The following is a 27,280-nucleotide window of genomic DNA, read 5'->3' on the forward strand; positions in this document are numbered from 1 at the left end:
CAAAAACTTTTTATTTTTAAATAATTTTAGCTTTATGGAAGAGTTGACAAAGATAGTATTCTATATACCTTTTACCCAGCTTACCCTAACATTAACATTTTATATAAGCATGATACATTCATTAAAACCAAGAAATCAATATACACAATAATATAATCAACTAAACTAGACTTTATTCAGATGTCACCAGTTTTCCCACTAAGGTCCTTTTTCTGTTGTAGGATGCAATCCAGGATATCAGCTTAAAACAGACTTTTTGTGACCTAGAACTTCCGGGGTTAAATTTTCCAAAGTGTTACTTTTTTATAGCCATGGAAGTTATCCGTATGCTTCTTATGATTTTAAGCCTGAATTTGCTCACATTCCCAGGAGAATATATTCACAGTTAGATTGGTAGGCAAATATTTACTGAATTTGTTCCAGGCAGAACAGGGAGCTATTAAAAGCAAGGGTCTGGAAACAGCCTGAGTTCAATGGCTTTCTGTCACTTTCTTTTTTTTGTTTGTTTGAGACAGAGTCTCACTTTGTTGCCCCAGCTAGAGTGCCGTGGCATCAGCCTAGCTCACAGCAACCTCAAATTCCTGGGCTCAAGCAATCCTTCTGCCTCAGCCTCTCGAGTAGCTGGGACTATTAACCACCATGCCCAGCTAATTTTTTCTATTTTGGGTAGAGACGGGGTCTTGCTCTTGCTCAGGCTGGTCTGAACTCCTGATCTCAAGCAATCTGCCCACCTCAGCCTCCTAGAGTGCTAGGATTACAGGTATGAGCCACCTCGCCCGGCCCCTTACTGTCACTTTCTAATTGCAGTAACTTGGTCAGCAAGTTACCCACTCTCTTGATTCTTTTGTTTACGCATCCAAAAAAAATGGGGGTAATAATGGTAATAACTCAATTAATAATTCAGTAAAATTCTTAAATTTTAAGAATTTAAAATTCTTAAATTCTTAGAGTAAATGTGCAAGGTACTACACATATTGATATCATTACATGTAGGTTTACAGGATGGGCCCACCAAGGTAAGGACTTGGGCTCAATGATAGAGAAGAAAACAAATCCCATGAGCTGAACTCCAGATTTATTTGATATTGAGAAATTCCTACTTAGGTTGGCTGTTCAAAACTTTCCATTTATTTAAAGAAGAAGATATTTGTGGTAGTTGGGTCCATAGCCTAGTTTGCAGAAGGCTATCTAAATAAAAGTAACTTAAATACAAATTAATAATACTATGGCATCTAAAACAAAGTTCTGCTGGAATCCATCTCTCCCCACGGTTGTACAGTAGGGAACAGTCCCTCCTACTCACTGGCTGGTAGGCTAGAAATGGACAATAAGGAAGGAACCAGAGTGAAAGTTTAGCCTTCTTCCCTCCTTTTTTACTCCCAGTAACTTCTGCCCTAGCAGAACTGGGCTGAAGTGAGAAGGATGAGAAGTTTTCACCTAACCATCGTCCAAAGTGAAAGGGAAGGAACAAAATGGAAGACAAGTCCCTGTGGGTGTCAGGTCAAAAGGGCAGCCTCTTCCGAGTGGTCACTGCACACACAAGTTAGAAACAGCCAGGGCTTCGACACTGTACATTCTCTCCATTTTTAATTACCTTTATGAGAGGTAATTCGTGTACCATAAAATGCACTCATTCAAAGTGTACACTTCAAAAACACACACACGAGACAAAGCGTACACTCGAATGTTTACACTGTTGAATATATATAATATTAATTTTCTGGTAGAGCTTGGTTTCAGTTAGGTTTCACTTAGATTAAATTGGGGTTTCAAATTATCCCAAGGCCATTGCAATCACCAAATGCTACAATTCAAGCTTCACAGGAAATGTTCCCACCTCTCTCCTCAGCAACACCTTCAAACTCTGGTGGAATCATTGTGAAAACATTATATTTTGCTTACTCCATTTCTGTGTTTTTCAGAGAAAAAGAAGTTTTACTCCCCCAAGCTCCACGAGGGAATCACTTACAACAGTCATGTAATGGAGCATTCGACCATCTACCCGTCCTTCATCAAACTGAGTCTTATACTGGGGGAGGCCAATGTCATCCAGCCATCCTAAGAGAGAGAAAACAGTGTCATCACCAGGCCACCAAACACCTGTTCTTTTTTTTTTTTTTTTTTTTTTTTGAGACAGAGTCTCACTTTGTTGCCCAAGCTAGAGTGCCGTGGCGTCAGCCTAGCTCACAGCAACCTCAAACTCCTGGGCTCAAGCAATCCTCCTGCCTCAGCCTCCCGAGTAGCTGGGACTACAGGCATGCGCCACCATGCCCGGCTAATTTTTTCTATATATATTAGTTGGCCAATTAATTTGTTTCTATTTATAGTAGAGACGGGGTCTTGCTCTTGCTCAGGGTGGTTTCGAACTCCTGACCTTGAGCAATCCGCCCACCTCGGCCTCCCAGAGTGCTAGGATTACAGGCGTGAGCCACCGCGCCCGGCCGCCTGTTCTTAATGTTTAAAAAGAAGATGCAGCTATATATAGTATTATTATTATTATTATTATTATTATTTTAAAGAATAAAACCTCTTACTAGTGACCCAGTTGAAATCTAGTTTCCCATGATTGGTTTCTTCTTCGGATCCCAGGGCTTGCAGAGCCAGCTGGAGTTTCTTTCGATGAAGTGAATGCTTGATTCCAAGTTCCTGAAACAATGAACAGGAACACAGAATTTATAATGCTATCTATACAGGCTGGATGCCACTGACAAAGAATGCAAATCGCCCCAAAATAAAGCTAACATTAAAGACCCAGTTCTTCATTAAATTACAATAGTAACTTGGGCTAGTAAAATATTGTTGAACAAAGAGCCCTTAGAAAGCAAAGACCACCACAATTAGTTTAGTGTTGTGGTAGGCATTCCCTAGTGACTCTTTTTTTTTTTTTTGTAAGATAGGAACTGTAGCATGCATAATAGGGATTTTACTCTGATTTTGTACAAAATGTTAAATAATTGGGAGGAGATGTTAAATAATTAGACATAAAGTGTAAGGTGCTTTTTTGTTCCTTTTGCAAAGAAAAACTGAATTGCATATATTACATTGAGAAGATAGGCCATCGATAAATGCGCACAATGATTTTGAGAAATATGAGCTTAAAGGCTTATTATTATGCCTATAAAATTATTTTTCATTAAGATGTCCAGTGGCTTAAATGTTTCATAAAGAATCAAGACCAGGCCCTTCCTTTTAAGTCCATGCTATAAAACGAGCATGAAGCTATTTTGAAAACTCAAACTTTTTCAAGAGGACTTACTAGCTTTGTCCACATCCCTTTTGGGAGTATAAAACAATCCTGCATTCATATTCCCTTTCCCTTGGTATTCATTTTATAAACAAAATAGAGAAGCAGTCACCTTCTCTAGATCTTGCTGAGAAGCCTGCAAAAGTGTCTGGCCAGATATAATCCAGTGCTTGCCGGAATTCAGGTAGAAGCCCAAGCCCTGTTCCACGAGCCAACTGCACACCTGCTCCTTGGTCCATTTGGCAAATGGCATATCCAAGTCACTGTGGGAAAAGGAGTAAACTGCCTGAAAAACAATCCAAAGCCAATCCTTTGGCTTTTCATCGGTTCTGGACAACTGTATATGCCATAGATATGGAATTCCCTGATGATACACATTGCACCATGAAAAGCTTCATTTTTAGTACCTATTGGAGGAGGAAGTGGTACTGGAATTGAAAGTTACCTTCTAAGACCACTGTCTGTATTTCAATGAAACCACAAAAGATTGAATGTGATAAAGCAAGACCGTGTTCTACAGAAAAAGGCCAAGCTGAACCAATGTTATTGGAAGACTGGATTCCCAAACAGGAATCAGACTGAAAGAAACTCAAGTCTAACCTGAATTAACTTTAGCAGAATTATGGCTTCTCCCCAGATGGTACCTGATGAGAAGAGGGTGATAAACCATCGCTGAGAGTAGTTTGAAAGAGCAATCAAAGCAAAATTCCTGTTTTCGTCTACTGAGACACACAAATACTGTCTCTCTTTGAAAAAAAATGTGAACATGACCTTTTTGGTTTCTTTTTAAGTGAGCACAAGGAGGTCCCCGGCTGCTGTGTTGAATGAGAACATATGGCAAATGAGACTATTTGGTATTTGAAGAAGGACAAAGAGAGTTTCCTCCTTGGTGAAACCTGTGTCCGGTGTTCTGCCCGCATGGGAGGGACTGTGTTTAAAAGGTTTCTAGCCCATTATACTTGTAAAAGATTTGGTATCAACACTTTGTACTTTATGGTTGCCAACCCCACCCTTTTATGCTTAGTCAGTCAGTGTTGTACCTATAAACCAGCCCTGAACTATGATAAGAAAACTAAGGCACAGAGCATGCCTGAGAAGCAGTCTTGGGTTTTGTTTTTTTTTTTTTTTAGTAGAGACATGATCTAGCTCTGTTGCCTAAGCCGGAGTACAATGGTATGTTCAGAGCTTACTATAGCCTTGAACTCCTGGGCTCGAGCGTTCCTCCTGCCTCAGCCTCCCTGGTAGCTGGGACTATAGGAGTGCAGCACCACCACGCCCAGCTAACTTTTTCTATTTTTTGTACTAATGAAATCTGGCTATGTTGCTCAAAGCTGGCAGGCTGGCCTCAAGCGATCCTCTTGCCTCAGCCTCCCAAAGCGCTGGGATTATAGGCATGAGCCACCATGCCCATATGTTCTTAGAGACTTAATAGGTAAAACATTACATAGTCTTGATAAATCTAAGAATTCTGATAGAATTTACATCTTTAAGTGCTTTCACAGATTCCATCAATTACTAATGTTTATTGAGCAGTTATTATTATTATTTGCCAGATATTTAACACATATTAACTCATTTAATCTGCACTAATCCCCCTTTCGAGTAGATACTAATTACTATGATAAGAAAACTAAGGCACAGAGCATGCCTGAGAAGCCATTGCTCAAGGTCACCCAACTGGTAGAAAAATCATAAGGCCAGAAATCAAATCCAAGTTGTCACCTTTTAGAACCTGCTCTTAACCACTATGCTATCTCACCTTTCTAAAGCTATGCTTTAGAGTACTTATAATTACTGTCTACATAAAATGTAAGCCCAAGAATCATTCTAATACAGATGTTGACACTTCAGCTCTGGTTTCTCAGCTAGTTTGCATAGCTCTCACCTTCTGTATTATTGTTCATCAACCACTGACAAATTGCACTGCTCTAAAGATGATGGACCCTCCCGCTAAGCATAGCTAAGCAACGACTTTGTTTAACCCAATGACGGCACGAACACTGCAGGAGCTCATGAGGCCTTGATGAATGGTAGATATGCAAAAAGTCCATTAGCTTGGCTGTTCTTACCTGTTAGACTGTCCCAAGTCTCGAGACCAACCCAACCGGGGCCCTGCAGTTGCCCTTGTCCCTCCTCTTTTGAATTCAGACTCAGACATGTCATCTGGGTTGAATGTCGTTGACTGACTTCTCCTAAGTCTGAAGAAGACACGACACGAATTGCCTTATTAGTCCTGAGGAGGCCTTAGACTTGCTAATCGGAACATTTTTTAGTCAACACATATATTCGAGCCTATCCTCTTTGTATGTCATCACTACAGACGTTTGAGTTTAAACTTTAACTGAGACCCAATGAGCTAATGAATCCCAAATCACAACCTTCTTTCCATAAGAGGAATATGAAAAGTCTTACAATTCCATGTCCATTTTCAGCCAGTTTTCCAATTATTCCTACATTTGAGCCACATACAAGACAAGACCCACTCCACTTGTTCGCTCTTTTACTTACTTTCCAAAGAGTTTCATGATACCTCTGGATTTCTTTTTGGAGTCTGGAGATGGTGGAGACATCTGGAAGGGACTGTTCCCCTGGGAACCTTTTGGCCGAGAAGACACACCAGCCAGATCTAGGTGCTCTGCTGTCTCCTTTTCTGTCTCAGCTATTCCAAGAACAGAACAAAGACTTCATGAATTTTTAAATATGATATGAACATGATTAGGTGCTAATCTTCTTGGTGTTAGCAACTGTTTAGAATTCTTCTTCTGCTGGTCTATATATCAGTGATTTACAAAGGGCACTCCGTAAGTATTAAAAATGGAACACAAATGTGCATTCTACTCTACAGTTTATTGTGTGTAAAGTTAATAAACTTAAAATTGCAACTCCTTTGAAGATTAAAAGAGTGTGATAAGATTGCCATATTCTTTCCTCGATTTGAATTCATAATATTAATAAAATTAGACTCAACGTTGCTGTGGCACTTGGTGCTATTGTGTACCTCCTGCATCCTTTAAAATCATCTCCTTTAGCTTCCTGTCCTGACACTCTCCTAGATCTGTCAACTGACAGTTCCTTCTTTGCTGCAGCTCTCCTGTTTTCTTCTCCTCCTCCATTCTGCTCCAAGATTCTCAGTTCACTCTGCAGGATCTCTTGACAAGTTCACCTGAATCTAAGCTCAGCACTAAATAATGGCTTTACTCATTTACAGGTAGGTGGCATTAAAACCAGTGGGCCTCAAGTCTCTCTCCAGCCTCAATATCTGAATGTGAATATTCCCAATTCAGTATGCCAGGGATATTTGGGACTCTACGAACCCATCCGATTTCCCCGAGAGTCTTTTCCTCTCATATTTTCTTACTTGGTATTTAACTAACACTCCCCCTGTTATTCTAATTCAAACTATATTTTTCTTAAGAGATGGAGTCTCACACTGTCAACCATGTTGGTCTCGAACAATCCTCCTGCCTCAGCCTTCCAAAATGCTGGGATTATAGGCGTGAGCCAGCTCCCTTGGTGTCATTTTCTTTTTTATTCCTCCTTCTCCTTTGGCATTTACACCAAATATATTACCAAGTTCTAGCAATTCTTTAAGAAATGTATTCCAACCTATTATGTCCTAGGCACTGCGAGAACAAGGAACTAGACATGTGTGTTTCTTTTGATGTAAAGAAAACTTTGATTGAGTGCCTATTGATTTTACCTTAAAAGAATGACACCCACATTTGTCATGCCCAGATCTCTAAGCTTTAACTATTTTAGTTCTTTTAGCTGTCCTTCAGTGGGTGATCCCACACTAGCAAACACTATGGCTACTGCTCTCCTCGATGTGAGATTTACTGCTTTATAAAGGAAAGTAAAAGTTGCACAAAAATCACAGAACAGTGTTTCAGCAAGATATACAAGTTGCGGAAGTTGACTTTTCTATAAAGCATAGCTGTGATTCTAGGTTATAACAAGCAGCACTTGCCTCAGCATTAACAATACAGTTCTTCTAAGAAACATGCAAAAAGAAAAAAAAAAAAACTATTTGAAAATAGTTGTCTGAATAGATATTATGCATCCAGTGTTCATTCTGGACTTTTAAGCCTACAAAGAGAGAGGAGTCACGGTTGCTGGTCCACGTGAATAGATGTGTAGATATCCACATGAGGTAACAGCACCTCTTAGAAAAACCCAAAGGAACTTTTCCAGTTTAAACCCTACAACCGTGATGGGTACAGGCACCCCTGACAATGGTGCCTAGCTCATTCTCACCTCGAAACCACCATATCGCTACTTTTTATTTTAAGAACTTCCCCCCCCCCCCCCCCGGCTGTCCCGTGCCCTGCTGAGCTGCCTCTCTCCTCAAATCACTTCGGGGAGTGACTTGCCACATTAACATGTACAGGTACTTCTATTGTCACTAGATATTACCTCCATCTTCCAAGCAATAAAGTGTCAGAAGAATGTTCCTCTATGAGAAGCCTAAAATTATCATCTTCAACATCTTCTACAAATCTTATTTGGCTAAAAACATTTCTTTTTGGAGGGTGGGGGAAATGTAAGTATGAAGAAGGGATTTCACGGACTTGGGAGTTAGCGTGTGATGATATACATGCATTTCAAGGGTGAAAGAGCAGGAAGGTACAATGCCAGGACAATCCTGCCCTGCCCTCAGAGAGATGCTGTGTATTTCTAGGTCCTCTGGGTGCTACTCACAGGTGTCCTTAGCATTGGTTAAAACAGCGTTTAGACTTGGAAGCGAAGCCTGCACAGAGTCCTTTTTAGCAGAAAGTGAAAGGAACACTCTGGAATCAAGAACTCCATTTTCTGATTGCTGCTAGCTGCCTTTCTAGAGATGACAGATGCCATGAGCAGGGATGAGATGGGTTTGGAGCACAGCACTGGCACAGACCGGCATGCAGGGTACGATACCTAAGGTGGGTGCACTGGCACTTCGTTTACGATCTTCAGATATCCCAACAACGCACACAATCACACGCAGCCCAATGGAGAGAACACAGGGGGATGACAAAATGAAACATGGATCAGACTCCTCCTCACGAAATGCACACGGTGGAGGAAAGGCATGCACCACACTGTGCTGCTGAGGTTACGCACAGGATCAGTAGGATTGTCAATGTTAATTTATCCAATATCAAAACAGACAGGAAACTCTATAATGATGTCAAGGGAAATCATGACTTTAGGTCTTTCCACTAAGTTTATACCACAGGAGAAAGAGGGTGAGAGTCTGTGTATCTTCCCACCACTAATGAAATCCTCCAAAGCATTTTTTGCTAACTTTCCCCCTAAGTCATTCACCTTCGTTTCTGAGAAAGAGAAATGAATAAATGAATGAAGAGATAAGTGAAGGTAAGAGACTGCTCTTTTTTTCCTCCTTCTGAAATAATTAGGGAACAGGCATTTATTTTGGCCACACATACCCAAGTTTGGGGCACTTGCTGTCCTCTTGTTACTTTTGATTTTAAAAAATCCCCGGCCAAAGGAAGATCTGGCTTTCCGGGTGCCAAAGGGGTTGTCATCCATGGAGGCATTGTGTCCTGGAGCTTTGGGAGGGAGACTTCTGAACGGGCTGCTTTCCGCTGGAGGTTTATCCTGAGAAGTAGGTGAGGATAACGAATCTCAGCATGAAGGTGCACCATCACTAGTCCCTGCCAGCTCAACACTAAACAGTCATGCTGCATGCGCGGACTTATTTGAAAGAATAACTGAACTAATGCATTGATTACCAATATCAAATGCAACATCAGAAGTTCAAAGAATCAATTCTGAGAGCTGCTCAAGAAACAACAAAAGCAACAAGAAAAACACATTCACCGCAAGTCTATAATCAATGTGTTTAGGGCCTTAAGTATTTAGGATACAAAAATTCTAAAATTTTATTTGCCTCATTCCTCAAAATACAGAAGGATATCACATAACTGGAATAATTACCAGTGGATTTCTTATCTCACAATCATGACACAGATTTGGCTATAATGCAGTTCACTTACTTTTAAAACTACATCGGAAGTTTTAGAAGCCCAATATAATTATTCTAGAAAGCCGGTATTATTCCTCGGCTTTTCTACCAGCAATATAAGGAGATTCTACTCAAGTCATTTTAAATATTCTTCCCAAAGAATGAAAAAAATGAAGGCACAATCAGGAAGTGTTTATTTTGAGCTTTTTGGTTATTTGAATGGGCAAGTATAGTAATATAGTATGTTACACATTGTTTCAGTATTATACAAACATGCTTTGGTTTGCTTGTTCTCATTACTCTGATATCTCTTGCCCACTGTTTTCTCTTTTTGCAGAAGTGGAGAGAAGGGTGAGGGGATACAGGCGTTTAAGGTTATTATTTTACCCTACATTAATACTGCTCATGGAGACTGAAAGTTTATAGATGGCACGACTTAGTGGTATTATAATCAATGTCTCAACACTGATGGCAAAAACATTTAACCACTTACTGAACTGACAAGGCAAAAAGGACTTTAATTACAGCTGTCACCACTGACTGCTTTGTCAGTCCCGTCCACAGGCGACTCAGGCACTAAGAACCAGCAGTCACGAGACACATCTAGAAGTAGCCTGACTTTTGGACTATAACCTGCAAAGGTTATTTATCGAAAATCAAGGGTAAGAAGAACTGGAGCACCTGCTAATTACATCTTTAAAAATACCGAAATGTTTGCTTTGGATGGACAATGGTTGTATAAAATAAACTGCTGGCAAGCTAAGAAGGGCTTTCTGTGAGGTCTAAGGAAGCCCAGTTACGGTCATGAAGAACATCAAATAGCATGACTGGGAGATAACAGTTTTGTTTTTTAATAACTAATCAAGGTGAAATTCACACAACAAAAATGATGATTTTTAAAGTGAATAACTCAGTGCCATTTAGTACATTCACAATGTTGTGCAACCGCCACCTTTGCCTAGTGCCAATACATTTCCACCATCAGAAAGTAAAATTCCTTACCATTAAATGGTGTCTCCCCATTCTCCCCTCCTCCCGCCACTGGTAACCACCAGTCTGCACCCTGTCTCTATGGACTGATCTATTCTGGATACTTCATATAAATGGAATCATAGAAGATGTAACCTTTGTGTCTGGCTTCTTTCACTTAGCATAATGTTTTGGAGGTTCTGCAAGTTTTGGTCTACTGGAGACATTTAAGCAATTTACATGTACCAGAAGTCAAAAACATTCCTATGTCGTAATTCGTAAAAATTACCTCTGAAGTCTTCTGAATAGACTCCTTTTCCTGTTCAAAGCAACAACAATATTGAAGGTTGTTATAGGAATCCTTTATATATTCTAACTTTGTAACATACAATTAATTCAATAAGTTAAGAAAAATTACATCTGCTTCTAAGCTATCAAATCTTACGTTTCATTTATTTCCTACAATGTTTTATTATAGTCTCCATTTTGGGTTTTACATACTACTTTCAATACTTCATATTCATACTAAATATTCATCATTAGCCTTGATATCTAATAATTTTCCTTTAGAGAAACCACAAGCCCTTCTTAAGAGTTTTATTTGCAAAATGGGAAAAGATGAAGATTCCTAGATATTTTCTTCTCAGGATAACAGAAAAAAGAAACACAGCACCTACCCCATCTGATTGCTCTTTCTTCAGATTGCCCAGGCTGCTGGACTTTTGCAGACTTGAAGTTCTAAAAATAACAGTAATAATAATTAGGATTAATAATAAATGGCTGTGGTACTACTATTTCTAAGTAGAACATCTTGGAAAGAAACTAAAACTGAGTGTGGGTTGAATCCCGGTAATAAAAGAAAACCTGGAACCAGGCAGTCACTTATGTGCTTAACTAAATTACAACATTTAGTTTTTTTAAAAGCAGGGGAGGTTAACTGTCCTGCCAATGACTCTAAATGTCCTGCACATATTAGAATAGCTGGAAAAATACTTGGGACTATCCTTGTGATGTCGATATTTGAAGATAAACCAGTGTTTTCCATGAACTTACTGTGCGTCCTTTTTATGTATACATTTACACCAGGGACTTTTAAAATATTCATATATTATTTATATCTAATACTTCTAAGTAAAATAATGAATGAAAGTTTTGCTTTTCAATTCACAAAAGAATCACTTTTCTGAGTGTGGCAAAGCAATTCATTTCATAGTTCGGACCAAAGCATAATAGAGGAATCCCTATTTCTGCCCATTAAAATTCATTTGCTATCCTAGAAAAAGCAAAGTGACACTATAATTATCCAGAGACTTCCTCTTTCATATAATTAATGTTCAATTATATAGAGCTGGTGCTACTCAAAAATTGAAGGCAGGAATATCTGACCAGTTGAGAGAGAGAGAATATGAATGTATTTGCTCTAAGAAATAGAATAATATAAACATATAAACTTTTAAAAGGTATTTTCCTGCATTTATGTGTATATAAGTTGCTAGAAGTATCAACTACCAAATAAAGTAAAAGATGATACTAAGAACAGAGAAGACCTCAGCAATGAGTATTGCTCTAAAAATAGACTCTCTTAATTATACCCAGACTTTAACTTGGATAAACATAGATATTAGTTCAGTTTATAAAATTGAAAGTGCAAAAAAAAAACCTATCTTAGCTTTTCCAGCCATCACATCGTCTTCTGATATTTTTTTCTGCTGGACTTAAACTATTAGTACAAAAATGAATTAAAAGTACTGGCCTTCAAATGAAAATGGATGAAAATAGGCTAGATTTGTAAAAGGCTGGCGTGACATAATAGTAAATGAGCATTTCTTTGTAAATTTACAACCTTCTCACCTCCACCCACAGCCAATCATTATGGCTGCATTAATTTCTTCATCAATTTAATGAAGAAATTATTAATATAACAGAACTCTCTTCTTTATCAAGCCTCAATAACATTTTTTACATTCAAGAAAATATAACTTACAAAACACTATCACATAGCTGGGTTTCCACAGCAGCACCAAGGATTATTTTTCCATCACTATAATGTTAAAAGAAAAAAAAAAAGAGAGATTTATTAACTTCATGAGCAAAAGACCATATATACTTTAAGTGAATAAAACTGTCAAAAACAAAAAATTATGCAAAAGAAATTATTTTTTTAAATAGTTTATTTTATTTGGCTTAAATTTTAAGATTAGACAAATAATTTGAGAATATGTTAGCAAAAAATTCTATTTGCCCACAGAGAAACTACTGTATCCCTCTTTTGTCTCCTTCATAGCCATCCTCCAAATGGCTTCATGGCACATGCCTGTGACTATTCTGCTTATAACCCAGGATGTAAAAATCCCAGTTCTTTCAAATCCTTCTCTAACCCGACCACCCCACCTCCCCAGCCTCATCTCCTATTACTTCCTGTTTCACCCCTTTTATTTCAATAATACAGAACTGATTACATCTCGTCTCCTCCCCACCCCCAACCAGAGATGCCTTGCTGTTTCTTGCAATCTGGGTAAAAGTTGTGCCTGTACAAATGCAATGTACTCTTGTCTTTGGCTGATGTACTTTTTTTTTTTTTTTTTGAGACAGAGTCTCACTTTCTTGCCTAGGCTAGAGTGAGTGCCGTGGTGTCAGCCTAGCTCACAGCAACCTCAAACTCCTGGGCTCAAGCAATCCTCCTGCCTCAGCCTCCCGAGTAGCTGGGACTACAGGCATGCACCACCATGCCCGGCTGATTTTTATATTATATACATTAGTTGGCCAATTAATTTCTTTCTATTTTTATGGTAGAGACGGGGTCTCACTCAGGCTGGTTTTGAACTCCTGACCTTGAGCAATCCGCCCGCCTCGGCCTCCCAGAGTACTAGGATTACAGGCGTGAGCCACCGCGCCTGGCCTTGAGGTACTTTTTTGAACATTCGCATTGCAATGTTAGATCATAAACGACATACTTCTCCTCAAATGAAGTCTCAGCCTTGGGAGGCAACTTTGAATTTTCAGAAGTTTCCACATCTATAGATGCTGGCAATAATGAAGGGATTGAAACTTTCAAGATGCTGGTATGGAACTGTAATTATAAAAAGTCAAAAATCAATCAACCAAACAAAACACAAGCTACAGAGTAACAAAACATAAATAAGATGATTAAATAGTCCATGATAAAAATCTCATAGACCTGTGTTTAGAACTCTAATGTCTATAAAATGATTTCAGAATATAAATATCTACACAGAAGGAGCATTAATCAGAGAGACATTCTGGAGGACGTTGATTTTTGAAGTTGGTTCTGAATAAGATTGAATTTTTTTTTTGTTTGAGACAGAGTCTCACTTCATTGCCCAGGCTAGAGTGCATGGTGTCAACCTATCTCACAGCAACCTCTAACTCCTGGGCTCAAGCAATCCTTCTGCCTCAGCCTCCTGAGTAGCTGGGACTACAGGCATGCGCCACCATGCCCGGCTAATTTTTTCTATATATATTTTTAGCCAGTCAATTAATTTCTTTGTATTTTTAGTAGAGATGGGGTCTCACTCTTGTTCAAGCTGATTTCGAACTCCTGACCTTGAGCGATCCGCCCGCCTCGGCCTCCCAGTGTGCTAGGATTACAGGCATGAGCCACCGTGCCCGGCCCTAAAACTGAATATTGTGAATAAGATATACTAAATACCATGAAGCAAGTTAATAGCAAATCCTATCAACTTTAAGCCCTGGCTGGAATCTTGGCTCTGACAACTTGCCCAGGTGGTCTTAGGCAAGTCACTTCACTAGGCATGCGTTTCCTCCTCGGTAAAAGGAGAAGAATGCTTACCTTACAGGGTTGCAATGATTTAACATGAGATTTGGGTAACGTGCTTTGTTTACAAGGCTCTATTTTGACTTTAATTTCTACCACTAGTCTAACATGGAACACTGCTCAAGTCAGTTAAGTATCATTCTATCTCTGAACTAGTTGACTAATTTCAAATAACAGAATGGATGAAAGTATAATTATAACCAATTACAATGTACTTTGTGGCTACCACTTAAAACACTTTTGCTTAATAATAACAATGTTACAGCAAAAAAATACAAACAAGTGCTTTGTGCATCCTAAAAACGGGGTCTGAACGAATTGTAATACTTTTTCAGCTTTTAATAATTTTTGACAACTGTAGACCAGTTAGATTGTGGACCACATCATAAACTAATAAATGACAACACTTTAAAAAATATTCCAGAGAAAATGAACAAAATTTGCCTCAGTGAGCTCCTGCAAGTTAACTAAGCAGTGACAACTTTTCACTTCTGAAAGCTGCCCTGTAACAACTCACATCACTGAACACGTCTACACACCAACCAATCAGAAGCATCCTCGCCTTAGTACCCACACCTTTCCAGCTGATGTCAATTTACGCTTGCCACCGTAAATCCACCAATCCTTCAGCTCTCAGCATTCTAAAATCCCTACCTATGATCAGCTTAAAGAAAATGTACCCTGCACCAGAACTGTCCTGGAAAAAAAAGAAACAAAATAGGCTGGGCGCGGTGGCTCACACCTGTAATCCTAGCACTCTGGGAGGCTGAGGCAGGCGGATCGCTCAAGGTCAGGAGTGTGAAACCAGCCTGAGCAAGAGCAAGACCCGTCTCTAGTATAAATAGAAAGAAATTAATTGGCCAACTAATATATATAGAAAAAAAAAAAAAGTCATCCGGGCATAGTGGCGCATGCCTGCAGTCCCAGCTACTCGGGAGGCTGAGGCAGGAGGATCGCTTGAGCCCAGGAGTCTTAGGTTGCTGTGAGCTAGGCTGACGCCACAGCACTCACTCTAGCCTGGGCAACAAAGCGAGACTCTGTCTCAAAAAAAAAAAAAAAAAATTATTCGTTTTTTTAAAAAAAATAGAAATTAAAAAAAAAAGAAAATGTACTTGACCAGCAAAGCCCACTTACTTAAGGAAATAATGCATTCAACTCTGTGATTTTTGTTTCAGTTACTGAGTGGTGGTTTCATCTTTTACACTACAAAAGGTTACACATTTTATATTATTATAAAATAGGAGATTATTTCACTATCGATTTTTGCAGTTTGCATCTTTATGATTCAACCTGGGCAACTTATTTAGCCGTTATCACTGTTTCTGGAACAGAGGGGATGGCCTGGGGAAAAAAAAACAGCAAAAATATTTTCTGTCTTTTTAAACATCCTTTTTGAGAACTAAAAAAAACCCTGCATCTCTGCCTCAGGCCACTGGCTTGGAGGGGCAAAGGAATCACCTTTGTTCTTTGTGCTACAGGAGATAGCTAGAGTGGAACTCTCCAGGCAAGGTCTGGGCAGAGGTTAGGAGACTGTATTCCCTAGAGATGAGTCAGATCAGAATAATCATAGTTGAACAGCAAATGCCTGAAGCTGTTTAGAGGCCTCCCTCTAAAAACTCTGTAATTCTGCTTATGGACAGGAATTTTGGATTTTGAGACAGCAGTCTTCAATTTTCCCCTTTGCCATCAAAGTAATGAAACTTCTCTTTCCTCCTCCTCAACCACTTGTTCTCATTCTTCCGATGTAACCTTGAGGACACTTGAGGACAAGTGCCAAGCTTTCCGTAACACTTCCTGAAGTTCATTTATCTCCTTGGATTCCTAATCATGGAGGAAAAATAACTACACCAACAGACTGATCCATTTTCTTGATCTCTTTTTCAAACTTTAAGGCTTTAACTCTGTAAACTAAAATAAAATCTTAAGGCTCTCTGCCACCGACTGAGTGGACCCCCTCTTGGCCAAGGGGATACCCTAAAACTGAGTTGCTGGCCATGAGAAGGGAAGTCAGACATGCCTCATCGTGCCCCCCACTTCTTGTCAAAGACATCCTTAACAGGCCTAAGACTATACAAGACAAACCAGCAGGTCCTCGATTTACATAACAAATCACTTATGTCTGGGTGTAGGTCTGGCAGCTTGTCTCTAACAGAATTCCTTAACTTAAAACAGTCTAGTTTCATTTCTTTAACCAATTACAAATCAGAGTCTTTAAACCCACCTACAATCTGTAAACCCACCACCTTAGAGATGTCCCACCATTTTGGGCCAAACCAACATATGCTTTCTAGGTATTGATTTATGACTTTACATATAATTCCTGTCTCCCTGAAAAGCATAAAAGCAAACTAACCCAACCACAGAGAGTCTACTTACTCAAGGCTTCTTGGGCGTGGCTCTAGGCCATGATCCTCAAATTTGGCTCAAAATAAATCTCTTTAAATTATTTTACAGAATTTGGCTTCTTTTCCATTGACAACTCCAACCTCAAATCTCCTTCCTGTCTTTTCTATAAAAATGTGGCTGAACTCATGAAATCCTCACCAAACCATTCTTGTTATAAACTCAAAACCTATCATTAAACTATAATTCACATAGCAAAGACTTTTGTTTTCAGTTAAAGGAGATGAGATTATCTGGGTGTATCCTACATATAAAGTAGCCCCTGCCTATAAATGCAGTACACTCATTGGCTGCCAAACGTTATTTTCCCCTTCAGTATAAACATATATTTAACAATTAAGGAGATTTTTTTCCCTTCAAAGTATTTCTTATTCCTTAATTCCTTGATTAATGGAACATTGTAGCCCTCTCTTACATTTGAGAAAAGTTGTTTTCTACTTGAATTCGTTTTCATTCAATTCCCTTTGCTCATTATGTAACTACCTGCAACAGATATGAAGAGTAAAGATGCCACTTGGTTTCTTCTACCTAGAGTATTAATAAAATCTGAGAGGAGAGATGGCCAAAGAAGGAACTGCTAAATCTAAGGGGAGCCAAGATTGTTTAAACAATGAAACTATTTCCCCTTCCTAATCTCTCTAGATAACAAATTACACTAAAATTAAGAAATGGTTTCAGGGCAAAGATTAAGCACAGGTGCAGCCAGGAAAACCTAGTTTTCAAAGGAAGCCAAAGGTATGGGCTATAAAACCCTTTGTTGACATCTCTGAAAGATTTAAGGTAGTATTGTCCCCAGTGAACCTTTCAAAAAGATTAAAGGCTCTAAAACCAGCAGGATGTTCCACTACAGCTTTATAGAACACCCAAGGTAGAGAAAGGCTTGTGGTGAAGATATCTGGGGATGTGCTCTTATGTTGGAGACTAAGACCCTCCACATCCCAAGGACTAGTCCTAGCACAGGCCTCGCCCCGGAAAATAGCCTAAGACGAAAATAGCACCCAGCCCTCCAGCTATAGTTCCGAGAAGAATGCATTCCACGACGTGCTTGCTCCAGGGCATGCTACCTGCAATTGTTCCCGACCCCCTGCCAGGTTGGGGTTGAGTGATCAATCACAAACAGCTTCTGGTGCCATTGGGATGCTGATTGGGGCTGATTAGCCCACACCCAAGCCCCATCATCCCCCCACTCTATTTTTCTGTTTCTACTTCCTTGTTTCTGTATATAAAACCTACTAAAAATCCAAGTAAAGTAGACCTTGACAACCATTTGCTTGGTCTCGTTCCTTTCTCTCGCCCATCTCTTTCAGGCACGGTCCCCCTCGCGCCCCCCCCCCCAGAGTAACAAAAGGTCCCGAGGGCCGGGACACTCTTACCTAATGGGGTGGATCATAAATTGATTCCTATGAAATTCCAAACACGTAAAGTATTATACCAAATTAGGCTCAAAGGGAGGGACAGAGATAATAGAAAATGAAAGAGGCTTTGGACCTCTACGGGCATTTTTGCAGGGACAAAGCTGAAAAAACTGCTAATATGCAAATATAGGCTCCTTTTATGGAAAAGGGAGGATGAGTTGGAGGGAAGAGCCAAGAGACCAGAGGACTGAGCCCTAATCCAGGAACAGGCAACAGGAGCCTTGCTGGATTTCAGAATCACTGTGGACTAAGTGACACCTGTGAGCCTTCCATAATCCCTCCTTTTTCATGGGCGTGCCCACAGCAATTAAATTATGCCTATCCCTCCATTGTATGCTGGCTGTCTCGGGGACAGATAACTAGATAACTTGTCCTTTAAGTTCCTAGCTCTTTTTTTTTTTCCTTCTTTTTTTTATTTGAGACAGAGTCTCACTTTGTTGCCCAGGCTAGAGTGAGTGCCATGGTGTCAGCCTAGCTCACAGCAACCTCAAACTCCTGGGCTCAAGCAATCCTTCTGCCTCAGCCTCCCACGAAGCTGGGACTATAGGCATGCGCCACCATGCCGGCTAATTTTTTTTCCTATATATATTAGTTGGCCAATTAATTTATCTCTATTTATAGTAGAGATGGGGGTCTCTTGCTCAGGCTGGTTTTGAACTCCTGACCTCAAGCAATCCGCCCGCTTCGGCCTCCTAGACTGCTAGGATTACAGGCGTGAGCCACCTCGCCAGGCCTTTTTTTTTTTTTTTTTGAGACAGAGTCTCACTCTGTTGCCCAGGGTTGAGTGCTGTGGCATCAGCCTTTGCTCACAGCAACCTCAAACTCCTGGGCTCAAGCAATCCTCCTGCCTCAGCCTCCCGAGTAGCTAGGACTACAGGCATGTGCCACTGTGCCTGGCTGATTTTTTCTATATGTTTTTACATGTCCAGCTAATTTCTTTCTATTTTTAATAGAGATGGGGTCTCACTCTTGCTCAGGCTGGTTTTGAACTCCTGAGCTTGAGTGCCCTCCCAGAGTGCTAGGATTATAGGAGTGAGCCACCACACCCGGCCCAAGTTCCTAGCTCTTTAAACTGAATGGAATGCTACTCAAGAAGCAGTGCCGAAGGCACTGTGTACCCGAGGAGCTTCACCTACATCTTGACCCGAGCTAGATGACAAGATCCTGGGATGCTGAGGACTCATTGGAATGTGACTTAAGAGTCTTTGGAGAGGGCACGAGTGCATTTTGCTTGGGAGGATATAAACTGTTGTAGCCAGAGGGTGGAGTGGCAGATTGTATTTTGGTTGCACCAATATATCCCATCCCAGCTGTCCTTACAATGTGATGTTGTCCCTTGTCCATCAAGAGGTAGGGCCTATGTTTTTTCTCCTTGAAATCTAGGTGGGCCTATAAACAGATGTTCCTGCTGAGCCCTGCGCAAGTTGCAGAGTCATCAGCAAAATAAATGTCATTCAAGCCACAGAGTTTTGGGGGTGATGTACAATAGATAAGATTTTGGTGTCAGTTTGATGAAATGTAAAGGAGTTTATGACTGTTTATTCCCCTTCTGTTACTTTTTCCAAGTCTAAAGAAGTCAGACGGAATTTCTTTCAATCATTTTTCAGAGTCACCATAAGAAGTAACTAAAATCAATTTATAAGCTCACTTTATCCCCACTTTACTTATTCCTACTTATTCTGAAATAGACTGAAAGTTCACTTTTATGATAATATCTATTTCCAAGGGAGTTATGTTTTTCCTGAATCTTATAAGTAATTTTGATATTGCCCAACTCATTTACTAAAAAAGAGAGGAAAACTACACATTTTTTTAAAAAAAGAACACAAAGTGGGAGGCTGAGGTGGGCGGATCGCTGGAAGTCAGGAGTTCGAAACCAGCCTGAGCGAGACCTTGTCTCTACCAAAATAGAAAAAAAAATAATTGATCAACTAAACATATATATACAAAACATTAGCCGGGCACGGTGGCACATGCCTGTAGTCCCAGCTACTTGGGAGGCTGTGGAAGAAGGATTGCTTGATCCCAGGAGTTTGAGGTTGCTGTGAGCTAGGCTGACGCCACGGCAATCACTCTAGCCTGGGCAACAAAGCGAAACTCTGTCTCAAAAAAAAAAAAAAGAACACAAAGATTGCCAGAATAGACAAAGTCATCGAACTGAGAAAAGAACTCATATTTTTCACCTCATGAACAGTGCTTTAACCTTCCATGACACGGTCTCTTCAATACGAAGGAAATACCGAAAGTCTGTAAATACCTCTTCGGGAGCACTTGTGTTAAATGGGTCACGACTGGGAGATCCCATGACTGGAGTAGGCGGTGGACTTTTCTCCAGATCACTAAAACCCTGTGCATCCAACAAAGCCGAGATGGAGTTGGAATGGAGCAGATCTTCATACTCTCCATCTTTGCCTAGAAGACAAAGTGAAAAGAAGACAACGGCAGCTTTTCATTTATATTTCACGTTGGGAAGATTAAGAATCCCAAGCATATCAAATATAAACGTTTTTCTGATCTTCAAAAATGGAAGAGTCAACTTCCCCTGGCATCACCTGAGAAACAATGACATGGGACCTAAGAAACAGCATCTTAAATTGTGACCATGGAAGGCACAGGGGCTCTGGGCCACACTGAGTGCCGACCAGTGGCATTGAAAGAGGAAGTCATACTCGATACAATCATTGAATCGTAGGATTGAAAGAAAGCTAAAAGTTAATGTATTCCCACAACACTCCTGTAAGTTCGTCTTAAAAATAGAAGTTCTACCAATATTAATTTTAAAATGAGCAAGCTGAGAAATGCTTGGTTACAAAAAACTAATTCTGAATAGCAACAAAGTCACCATTGAAATAACTTGATTTTCATCACTGCTGTACTCTTGAAAAAACATAGAAAGGAAAATAGGAAGACAGAGGGACAACCTTTGATCTCTCAAGAGGATCCTTTTATGCCATTTTTAAAGCAGAACAAAGAGTCTCAAAGAAAAATGCAACCTCATATCCACCAAAGCAGCAACCTTTAGAATTTCTTTTTACATCTCTAGAAATGAAAAGGATTAAGGGATGAAAATACAGTGCCAGACAGATATTCTTTTCTAAAAATAAAAAGAATGATACTTAAATCTCTAATCTCTGAATAATATGAAATGGTAAATCACATACTTGTTTAATGATCTTAACCGGACCATAGCTTCTTAACTTAGGTTTTACTAAAGTGTTGTTCTAATTTTATTAGAATTTAGGTGTTATTAGAATTGTGTGAGGCTTAACTCAATAAATATAAATCCTAGTGAGAAATCACTGTGTATACAACTCTTCATTAGAACAGGACATAACTTTTAACAGTTTATGAAAATCTATCCTGCTCTACATAGTTAAAAACTATTTCTTTTATCTACAGGTTCATATGAACAGAAAATAAAGACTAGAAAGAAATACACAAAAATGCCAATAGTGATCGTACCAATGTGATGAATGATTTTTACCCTTTTTCTCTATTTTTTAAATATTTCACAATATAGTCTAGTCACAGGAATTAATCTTTTCTTCCTTGGTTTTTAAACATAATAATTATACTGTTGAAGTTCTATAAAATCAAACAATATTTTAAATCCTATGCATATATAAAAATTAATCGCTTGCAAATTTGCAATATTCCGTAGAAGAAAGCTCTTTTGAAGGCATGGAAAATGTTGGGTGATGAGAATTGCTACAGTCAACACTGATAATGAGATGTTCATTTGCTCAAATAATCATAAAAGCTTAATAATATGCCAGGCCCTGTGCACAAAAAGATGAAGATCCTTTGTCCCCCCTCCCCCAAAATTCTAGTCCAAAGCAGGATTTTGTCATCTCATCAAAATTAAAATTTCAAAATCTTGAGTGTTTCATGAGTACTTTCCAGAAGACTTATTGCTGGTGCTTCCCTTGAGAGCAAATAACTCTACATAAGCACTGTTAATAAACAAGAGCACTTTCAGAGTTATTAATTTTTTGTTTGTTTGAATGACCCTCAATGACCCACATTTGAGGATGGCCAATTAGCCCATGTGCAGATAAAATAATAAACAGAACAAAATGCTTAACTATCTTTATGTATCTTATAGGATTTTTTTAGATCTTAACATGTTCAAAGCTGAACTCTATCCCCCTTCCTCACCCCAGTGTTACTTCTCTAGGTTTCCCTACCTTGGTTAATGGAACTATCATCTGCCTAGTTGCTTTAGTCAGAATGTCTCTCCCTCTAAATGCCCAACAAACATGAAGATGTGCTCCACATCACCAATCACCAGAGAAATGCAAATCAAAACCACAATGAGATACTATCTTATCCCCATCAGAATGGCCATTATTAAAAAGTCAAAAAACAATAGATGTTGGTATGGATGATGTGAAAAGGGAACGTTTGTACACTGTTGGTAGGAATATAAACTAGCACAACTCCTATGTAAAAAATTATGGAGATGTAAAAAATTATGCCTCAAAGAACTAAAATTGACCTACCATTCCATCCAGCAATCCCAATACTGGTTATCTCCCCAAAGGAAAATAAATCATTTTATAAAAAAGATACAAGCACTTGAATGTTTATTGCAGCAGAATTCACAATTGCAAAGATATGGAATCAACCTATGTGCCCATCAACTAATGAATGAATAAAGAAAATGTGGTATATATACACCATAGAGTACTACTTGGCCATAAAAAGGAAGGAAATAATGTCTTTTCCAGCAACTCGAACTGGAAAGCATTATCCTAAGTGAAGTATCTCAGGGATGGAAAAACAAGCACTTCATGTTCCCACTTCTAAGTGGGAGCTAAAAGAGGGGTATGCATATAAAGAGGTCTAATGGACATTACAAACGAAGAAAGGGGGAGGGTGGGAAGGAGGTGAGAAAAAAATCTACTTATCAGGTACAATGTACACCATTCCAGTGACAGGTACGCTAATAGCTCTGACTTCAGCATTATATTAATATAATTCATCCATGTAATAAAAAACACTTGACCTGTACCACTTAAATCTATTGGGGGAAGAAAGAAATGCCTATCCTTGATTTTTTCCTTTTCTTCAATCTCCTCATCAAATTCATCACACCATGTGTTGATTCTAACACCATGATATATTCCCAATTAGTGCCACCAGATTTTTCCACTTGGAATACTGCAAGAGTGTCTGGAATCCCCTTCTCCCAATACCTCGGCCTCCCCATCCATGGCCCATGTGTTACAAAGATCGTGTTGCTGACTTTTAAAACCCATCAGTGGATCCCTTTGCACTTGAGCAAGAGCTGAACTCTGCCCCTTGCACGACCAGGTGCTGCTCATCTCTCTGTCTCACCTCATCCCACCCACCCCACCACCCACTGCCTTGCAGACACACTGGTATTCTACTTCTTAAATGTGCCAAGTTCTTTTGTCCCTATGCTCTTTGCACGTGCTGTTGTATTCTCTCTCTGAAATGCCATCTGATCAACTCCTTAGAGAGGCTCTCCCTGACCAACCAATGCACAGTACACTTGCTCATCAGCCTGTACACTTTCTGGCAGAGAACAGTTGCCTAATAATATCGTTTCAATAAATGAATGAGCTACCTAATTTGGGACAACGGATATGACTCAGGGCAGAGACAGGCCAAATGTATAAATTCATAGCCACTTAGAATCAAGCAAAGCAGAAAAACCTTTAGAGCCACACTCTACCTTTTTGACCTTGGGCCAGTCCCACCATATCTTGCATTTTCTTGCACCTGTTCAGGCACTGTCGAAGATCTTCTATTTTCCGATCCTATGAGTAAAAGAAATGATCATCTTTAATCCTATGATCTTAAAACAGTCAAACTAATTGTGGCACAAAGAATAAGCAGACGTGAACTATTTACGCTGAATGATACTTTGAAACTTTAGTAAAATTGGTAACATCTAGACTATGTTTCCTACAAACATTGGAGATGTGGGAAAAGTACCTCTAAATGTAGAGATCCTGTCCTTTAGCTGCCATCTTTGAAAAACAAAAACAAGGTAATAAGATACTGGAAACCAAAAACCCAAAGAAAATAATCAGCTTTAATTATTCCACTAACTTTTAAGTCAAGTCTTGAAAGGAAGGCTTCTGTCTTTATTAGTCATCCTTAATCACCATCTGGATTTTTCCCTTTTCAAAATACCTTCCCAAAGTTGCTTTGATTAGTCATCAGTGACCTTCTATCTACAATTCTGTGTTTCTCCTAAAATTGATGGGGTTCACTCCTCACCAATCTATATTTCTACATTAATCCTAAAATTTAGATTCATGTTCTAACTTTCTATGAGAAATATCCTTTAAAATGTACCTTGAATGTGTCCCAAATTGAAGGCATCTAAAATTAAGCTATTTCTCTTCAGTACTAAAGTCTGTGCTTGGATTTCCTTAACTATTTAAGGGCACCATCATTCACCCAGTTGCCCAAAAGAGAAAGTCACTTGTATCTCAAATCCAGAGATCTCTAAACCTTGTCAACCTGTAAATTTCTCTAAAATCTCTTCCCTCCTTACTGCCTCACAGCCACTGCCTTATTTACACTGCCTTTTCATTTCTCATCTAAACTTTTATAAGTCTCTTAATTGTTTCACCTGTCTTTACTCTACCTTTCTGCTACCAGAGTTAGCTTTCTAAAATGGCAACTTAATTATGTCACTCCCCAAAGTCTGTAAGCTAAGCCCCCAAATCATAAACCTAGCATACCAAGCCCGAGCTCTGTGGTCAGCCTCATAGCTCCCCACCCCACTTGTGCCTCATGCTCCACCTCTTTCCCAGCATGCACTGCGTCAAGCCTGGGTCTTCAGATATGTTTGGAATCATGGATCCTTTGCCCAGAAGCTTCATTTTCCTGATGAACAACTCTCACTCTTCCTCAGAATTTGCTCAAATATGTCTTCTTTTAAGCCTTCTGGAAGCCCCAAGGAAGTTACACTCTTGGTGCTCCTATAGCAGTTTGAGCATCTAGTAAGCCCTCATTCAACACCGGGAATTTTGTTGGCTGTTGCTGCTTTTGTTTGTTTGTTCTTAAGACACGGTCTTGCTGCTCTGTAGCCTAGGGTGGAGTGCAGTAGTGTCATTACAGCTCACTGCAAACTCAAACTCCTGACCACAAGGGATCCTCCTGCCTCAGCCTCCCAAGTATGGAACTACAGGCTTGTGCCACCACACCCAACTAATTTTTTCTGCTTTTCATAGAGACCACGTCTCACTATGCTGCCCAGGCTGGTCTCAAATTCCTGTCCTCAAGTGATCCTCCCTCCTCAGCCTCCCAAAGTGCTGAGGTTATAGGTGTGAGCCACTGCATCTGGCATGTTGCTGCTTTTTGAGGGAGAGAAATTAAAACAAAATAAATTTCAGTGATTTTTTGGCTTTGTTTTTAAAAAAATAAAGCTATGATGGGCAGCTTGCTAATTACTTTTCATTCAATAGTAGGAAAGATTAGCAAAGAGGAGCCTATATCTAGAGGAGTGGGTATGATAATGAGTTCATTTCTATAGAATAAAAGAGCAAATAAAGAGAGTGAAAGGCAAAAGTAGGTAAGAAGAAAAACAGAGTAGGCAAGAATTCAAGAAAGAAACCTATAATGAGAAAAAGACCAAGCCAAAGTTCTTTGGCATTTTGTGTTTTTACTTCCTTGAAATTACTCTTTTCTTAAGAAAATGTCCCCTTGTTCTCATCATTCAGGTGCACAAGGGGAGAGCAGTTCTGATGACAAGAGCTGAGCCTGACTGTGGCTGTGCTAGATCCGTGTGTGGTCAGGTAAGCCGTGATAAACACGCGCCTTAGTGGGGTAACTGCATCCGTGCTCTTAGCAGGATCAAACACCAGACGCGGGTGAGGAGATCCAACTGCGGGGACAGGAACCCGTGGAGACCTTGGTATTAGGCCAATGTAGCTAAAAAGCAAAGCCCGAGACTCTGTTTTCTGGTATTTCATCTCTCAGGAGAGCAGAGACAAGCCCAGATGTGAAAGCAGCCAGCAGCATGAAGGAAATAATGTGTCTATGGAGAAGAAATCCACCATGACTGTGAAGCCAAGCCTGTCATGGGGCTGCCTCCTTCAGAATTTCCAGTGACCACAGAAAGGATGTGCCATGGAATGTATCCTTTCCTTTGTCACCTGAATATGCGGAACTGATCTGAATGCTGAGACATTTTCTAAATTCGTGCTGGTGGGGGTTCTCGGGTGAGCCGGTACTGCTGGTGCCTACTCCTGTGCACACAGCCACGACGACAGCTGCCACCGCTGGGAGTGTGCACACCGGGGCAGGGACAGGGCACACCTGCCCCTCAATGTCAGTAGTGTTTGGGGTATGTTCTTTCAAAATAGGATATCTCACGAAGTTGCATGGGATCCTCAGAATGGTGTTACAAAAACATCCACATGAACATTTAAATGTCATCTGAATACCTTTTCTTCGTTTGCTGCCATCAAAGACTCCACAGCCTTTTTCATTTTTTGTACTTCAATATCTGAAAGTAACACAACATCAAGTCAGAAGCCAGTTAACAACATGTGACAATGACGAGAAGCTACTTACTCTCCAGATTGAAATACCGTAAGGTCAAGATGTTAATGATTTATTTGCTTTTCAAAAAGGGCACATTTAACAGCCAGATTCTCTCTGAGGGAAAATCTGAAAGATGAACACCTTCTATCTCACCCCCCACAGTTGTCATTCCAGAAAGAAAATAATAAGGGTACGTGAGAGCTAGCTATCTTTTCAGGGCGATAATAAAATCTTCACGAAGAACACTGAAGATGAAATTTCAGTGCTATTAACAATAAAGGCTGGGTGCGGTGGCTCAAGGTCAGGAGTTAGAAACCACCCTGAGGAGCAAGAGTGAGACCCCGTCTCTACTATAAATAGAAAGAAATTAATTGGCCATCTGATATATATAGAAAAAATTAGCCGGGCATGGCGCATGCCTGTAGTCCCAGCTACTGGGGAGGCTGAGGCAGGATGATTGCTTGAGCCCAGGAGTTTGAGGTTGCTGTGAGCTAGGCTGACGCCAGGGCACTCACTCTAGTCTGGGCATTAAGCAAGACTGTGTCTCAAAAAAAAAAAAAAAAAAACAATAAAAATACAGACTTTTCAAAAAAAAAAAAAAAAGGGAACCTATGAAGCAGTGGGTGAAAGCAATGAACAGTTGACATGATGACAAAAGCAGAGAAAATGACATTCAGTCATAACCCAGAGGGAGGCACGGTGGTGAGAGCCTGAGGCAGTGTGATATGTACATGAGTACTCATGCTAGGAAGCTGGTTGTGGTTCCATATAGAAGGATAGTAAGTATTTGCTTCATCTATAAACTTCATTTCCAATAGTATTTTAAAACAGATTTCAAGACATAAAGGCCAAAGTAAGTCGAATGTGGTTTCCCTTCAAATTTGATATTCAAATACAAAAGCATATTACTTGAATAATTAAACACTTAAACATTTTGAAGGTGAAAAGTCACCCCAAAG

The 27,280-nt window shown here is 39.8% G+C and overlaps 1 protein-coding gene across 10 annotated transcripts in view; it reads right to left on the bottom strand.

Annotated features, from left to right (window-relative positions):
* Nucleotides 1–27,280, bottom strand: part of PPFIBP1 (PPFIB scaffold protein 1) — a 167,927-nt gene that overhangs the window by 7,603 nt on the left and 133,044 nt on the right. For 6 of the 10 annotated variants that reach the window (XM_012739497.3, XM_012739502.3, XM_012739494.3 and 3 more), the window contains 14 exons: nt 26,222–26,283; nt 23,494–23,578; nt 20,050–20,204; nt 13,133–13,248; nt 12,163–12,219; nt 10,856–10,916; nt 10,468–10,497; nt 8,671–8,842; nt 8,159–8,191; nt 5,753–5,903; nt 5,314–5,442; nt 3,357–3,507; nt 2,535–2,646; nt 1,970–2,058 (listed from right to left, as the gene is read on the bottom strand). In XM_012739497.3, the coding sequence (XP_012594951.2) occupies nt 1,970–2,058; nt 2,535–2,646; nt 3,357–3,507; nt 5,314–5,442; nt 5,753–5,903; nt 8,159–8,191; nt 8,671–8,842; nt 10,468–10,497; nt 10,856–10,916; nt 12,163–12,219; nt 13,133–13,248; nt 20,050–20,204; nt 23,494–23,578; nt 26,222–26,283 (1,403 nt within the window). The remainder of the gene's footprint in view (nt 1–1,969; nt 2,059–2,534; nt 2,647–3,356; nt 3,508–5,313; nt 5,443–5,752; nt 5,904–8,158; nt 8,192–8,670; nt 8,843–10,467; nt 10,498–10,855; nt 10,917–12,162; nt 12,220–13,132; nt 13,249–20,049; nt 20,205–23,493; nt 23,579–26,221; nt 26,284–27,280) is intronic. The other 4 variants (XM_012739504.3, XM_012739503.3, XM_076007541.1 and 1 more) reach the window with 2 other exon arrangements.

This window comes from Microcebus murinus, chromosome 10 (genome assembly GCF_040939455.1).
Source record: "Microcebus murinus isolate Inina chromosome 10, M.murinus_Inina_mat1.0, whole genome shotgun sequence".
Classification (NCBI taxonomy): domain Eukaryota; kingdom Metazoa; phylum Chordata; class Mammalia; order Primates; family Cheirogaleidae; genus Microcebus; species Microcebus murinus.